At 37.4% G+C, this 5,031-nt stretch overlaps 1 protein-coding gene across 1 annotated transcript; it reads left to right on the forward strand.

Annotated features, from left to right (window-relative positions):
- trub1 (TruB pseudouridine (psi) synthase family member 1) lies at positions 1-5,031 on the forward strand. The gene is made up of 8 exons (XM_083557330.1): positions 1-187; positions 345-443; positions 528-583; positions 830-911; positions 996-1,068; positions 1,693-1,832; positions 3,848-3,904; positions 4,012-5,031. The coding sequence occupies exons 1-8, from the start codon at positions 61-63 to the stop codon at positions 4,284-4,286; spliced, it is 909 nt and encodes a 302-aa protein (XP_083413456.1). The 5' UTR covers positions 1-60; the 3' UTR covers positions 4,287-5,031.

The following is a 5,031-nucleotide window of genomic DNA, read 5'->3' on the forward strand; positions in this document are numbered from 1 at the left end:
GCTCGCTTAGTGACGCCATCTCTGTGCGCCTGCTGAGCGGGAGGACTGACGGAGAGCGGCATGGCTGCAGTAAACAGCGGTGCTCTAACTAAATTACATTCGTTAAACGGAATATTCGCTATATATAAGAAAACGGGACCCACGTCTGCAGATGTGTTAAACACGCTGAAACAAAAGCTGTTAAAAGGTAGGCCATGTTTACTGTTTATCTAGAGAACATTTGATATGTATTTAACCACACTAATAGACTAAATGTAATTTTGGAAATGCATGTAAGACGCTGTATATAAAGGGTGTAGGTTATATTATATCCTGTTACTTCTGTAACTGTATTCTCTCATCAGAGGCCGGTGTAGATAAACCAAACCCCCGAAAACGGAAGAAGCAGGCTTTCAAACTGGGTCATGGTGGGACTCTGGACAGTGCTGCTTCTGGTGTTCTGGGTAAAGCACAGCAAAAATCACAACGTGCATACAACCATGATGAGCAGGTGGGATGATATTAAACCTAATGTGACTGTCTTGCAGTGGTTGGGATTGGTGAGGGGACGAAGATGCTCACCTCTATGCTTTCTGGTTCAAAGGTAGATCAAATTGACTTTGTCCTTGTGTGTGTGTGTGTGTGTGTGTGTGTGTGTGTGTGTGTGTGTGTATATATATATATATATATATATATATATATATATATATATATATATATATATATATATATATATTAAAATAATGTATTATAAGTAAGTGTATGTGTAAGTGATTGTAATACATTTTGGGTCAAGGTGCAGGTTAAGTGATGCTCTACTTTTTATTTATTCCCCCACAACTTTTTAAAGAAATACAAAGCTGTCGGAGAGCTGGGCAAAGCGACTGACACCTTTGATGCTACAGGAAATGTTGTTCAGGAGAAAAACTACAGTGAGTTCTATTATACATTTATTTTAACTCGAGGTGCGGCAACGATATCCAGAAATCATCTGCATTGTTTCCCCCCCACACAAGATCACATAACAAGAGAAGTTTTTGAAGAGAATCTGAAGCAGTTCACTGGTGAAATCATGCAGGTCCCCCCACTGTGAGTCTTCTATTCTGATATTTTTATTGTTCTGATGTTTTGCACCATGTTTGCCTTCTTGGATGATACACTGATACAACTGATGTGTGAAATTATTCAGCTGTCAGATATAATCATATCTACAGCATATGTGACAGTAAAAGTACATTTTATATATTATATTTTATATTGGTGACAAATGAAAGTAAATTATAGCTGATCTAGCTATTAGATCAGCTTCAGTGCACCTTGGCATAGATTTTGTAAATCTGTGATATTCCCTAGACATTCCCTGTTTTTAATTATAATGATGAGATCTGACTTTAATTTCCAGTAGATTTCCAAACGTGTTTAATATCTGGTGATGGACATAAATTACTTACCAATATATCATTTGTATCCTGTATTAAATCATTCATTAACTCTCGTGCCCTGTGTACACTATCCCCTGTACATACCACTCCCATCAAGATAGAAATGTTTAATCCAAGCATTTGCAGTGCCCTTTGTCTCTGATGGATAAAGTGGACTGAAACCATGTTAGCAAAACACCTCCACTGCACAACAGACTCTCTCCCCTCATAATGTCCCCAATTTGTATACTGGCTTTTTAGAATGATCTCTGTTGTATGTTTGAGCATGTAGGTACTCAGCACTGAAAAAAGATGGCAAGCGCCTTTCTACCCTGTTGAAGGAAGGCCATGAAGTGGAGGCTAAGCCTGCACGTCCAGTTACAGTTTACAGCCTCTCGTTACAAGACTTTAATCCCCCTCTTTTCACTTTGGGTTAGTAGAAGTTTTGAAGTGCTGTCATCTTTAAGTAGGAAACAGTTATTTGCCTGATCATTAATGAAGGACCATTTTTGTTGCAGCAGTGCAATGCATACAATCCTGCAGTTATTGGCCAGAAACTTTGGGTAATGTGCCGATTAATCATTAGGATGGAGAAAAAATTTAATCTTAGTGATTTTAACTGTGGCATGATTTGTTGGTACACAACATACATCTTAACGGGTATAGTCTTCAACAGGTTCCATTTTTGTCAGCCAAAATTAGAAAGCTAAGGCTGCAGTAGACACAGGCTCACCACAACAGAACAGACTGGAAAAACATAGTCTGGTCTAATCAATCTCCATTTCTACTGAGGCATTCAGATGGTAGTGTCAGAATTGTGTATAGCAGCAAGCCATGGGCCTAATCTACCTTGTGTCATCAATCCAGACTGCTGGAGGAGTTGCAGTTGTGTGGTAAAAGTTTTCATGGTGCAAATTGGTCCCCTTAATACCAATCATCACCTAAATGCCACAACCTATTTGAATATTGTTGCTGAGCCTGTGCATCCTGCATTGGCTAGAACGGTTGACAAAATTCACGGTTCGGTGCGTATCTCGGCTTTCTAAGTCACGTTTACGTGCGGTTAGGGAGAAGAAATGCAAAACACAAATTTGCTTATCTTCTTTTTATTAAAGCAGTAAATGATTATTATTTTTGATCAACATTTGAACAGTTTACATTTTCAAAACAATTCTAAATAAAATGCCCGCTTGGTTAAAAAGTATATAAAAGAATATTGTATAAAACGCAAACAAATCAAATGAATGCAATACACATTTTATTATATTGATTAAATTGTGTAATTAATTAAATTGGCACAAATACATGGTAAATGAAAGTTTGTTAGACCCCATTTGGATAATACAGATGTGTATGTGTGTGTTTTACATTTAATATTTCATTTTCTAAAGATATGATCGACTTAACTCCTCTACTTATTTTAGCATACTTTAACAAATGTCTTAATTCCCTCTATCCTTCATTCATTCATTGGTGGCGGTGGCTAACGCGAGCGCTATGGATTCCTCAGTGTTTTTATGCATGCGTGAAACAAATCTTATTTCCGGTACAGAGCTACACTGCACTAAGGCTAGCTTCTTTTTTTTTTGTTTGTTTGTTTGTTTGTTTTTTAATTAATACACCCGGCATTGCTGTTCGTGCAAGTTTGTTTTTTTATTTTTTTTTTAATTAATACACCCGGCATTGCTGTTCGTGCAAGTTTGTTTTTTTCAAGTTTAAAAAATAACCAAATAAATGCCCTTTAAAGTGCGAGGTGGAGACTAAACAAACTTGCGGTCTGACACTATATACGTCCGTGAGGTACGAATACGTGTACTGTTACACTCCTGCCATTTACCACTGTTTAATAGCTACATGCAGTGTGATCATGCACAAAGCAAAAGTTATCCTAACCTGGTTTCTTTACTGGCTTTCCTAGTCATCAGATCTGAATTCAACAGGCCCCCTTCGGAAATGTGGCAGACTCTCAGCATGAAGATCACCTTTGAGAATTGTGAGATGTAGTTGTATCAACATAGAAACATTCCTTAGAGATTCTGGTCCAGCATCTTTATAGAATCAATTATTCAAATATTTGAGGTTTAAGAATTTTTTAAGAGCAGATTTAAGAGCATGCAGAGACTCTACCCGTCTTATACTTTTCCTAATGTGTTCTCAGAGAGTGCATTTTCCTCTGCCATTTGCTATTTCCCTGGTTTGAGTGGTTCCATTTTATTTTGCCAATTGTGTCGTTTTTATTTTTTTGCATGTTGAAGAAAAAAAAAAAAGGCAAGATTGTATGCATTGCATCTTGTTGGATAACTGCATCAATTTGTTGTACAGGTGTTGGGTAGTGCATATTTCTATGAATAATAGCTTGAATTATGAAAGTATTTTTATATCTCATATATTCAGTACTGGCAGTAAAGTACCAGTAATAGTTGCTGTTGTGCTTTTCCTTTTAACAGAAATTGAGTGTGGTGGAGGCTTTTATGTCAGAAGCCTGGTTGATGATCTGGGAAAAGGTAAATAGCTGAAATTGACTTTCATGTAGACTTTTTATGTTGACATAATACAGTCGCAGATTTTTGGCATCCTGGGCCTGAGAAATGTGTGTTTTCTCCCAATGCAGCGCTGTCTTCCTGCGCTCATGTGCAGGAGCTGACCCGGACAAAGCAGGGCCAGTTCACTCTAAGAGAACATGTGTTAAGGGAGGAGCGCTGGACTTTCCAGGACATTTCTGAGGTATTACAGCCCTGCGCAAAGACTGCAGCTGTGCACAACAAAAGCAAAAAAAACAAAAATCAAGACGTGGCCACCCAGCTCAGCTCTGAATGTGCTGCTAAAGATCTCCATCACAGCATACCTGATAATGTTGCTGAAAACCAAAAACACAGCAGTGATTAAAGAGTACACTGTTGCTAAAAGTCTAAAAGAATTTTTCAGTAATTCTGAACATTTTTGTTCATTCTGGTGATTTGTGACTTCATTATATGCTTTATTTAGTTCGTGACAAATGGCAGCAAACAAGTTGTCATGTAATCATGCAGTGAGTAATGGAGAGAATCCACTTCACCACATCAGAAAGCCTTTTTAGATTTGCACAAGACTTCCTTATGGTGGAATTGTTTTATAACAATGTTCTGTTGGCCGCATCCTCATCCACTGCTTACTTGTTTTTCTTCTTGAACCTCAGGCAATTTGTGGCGAGCTTAAACTGCTCTGTTATTTTTATGGCCATGTGCCATTTGGCAGCTTTCTGTGGTTATGTTGTAAGAGAGGAACTGACATACTTGCAGTTTGTTTTCACCACGTCTTGAGAAAAATAAAGTCTGCCACAGAGGTGATGACCTTAGAAGTTGAACCTTATTTGCAATTCAAAGCTGGTCCAGATGCTAAAGGTTTAAAATAAAAGTAAGTACTTCAGGAAAATTCAACTGCATTTTGTTTTGATATAAAACATTAACTAGAAAACGCCTTTTCAAAGCTGAGATCTGCAGTCATAAGCAGCAGAATTATAGTTATATAATATGGAAATTTTTAACAGTTAAAAAGTTGCTCTAAATGGAAAGGCTGATATATTGTTTGATTGACTGATGTTTTGGTTCTACAGATATCAGCAGGGGCACAAATAAAACCAATAATGAAACAA

Source organism: Silurus aristotelis, assembly GCF_946808225.1.
Source record: "Silurus aristotelis genome assembly, chromosome: 12".
NCBI lineage: Eukaryota > Metazoa > Chordata > Actinopteri > Siluriformes > Siluridae > Silurus > Silurus aristotelis.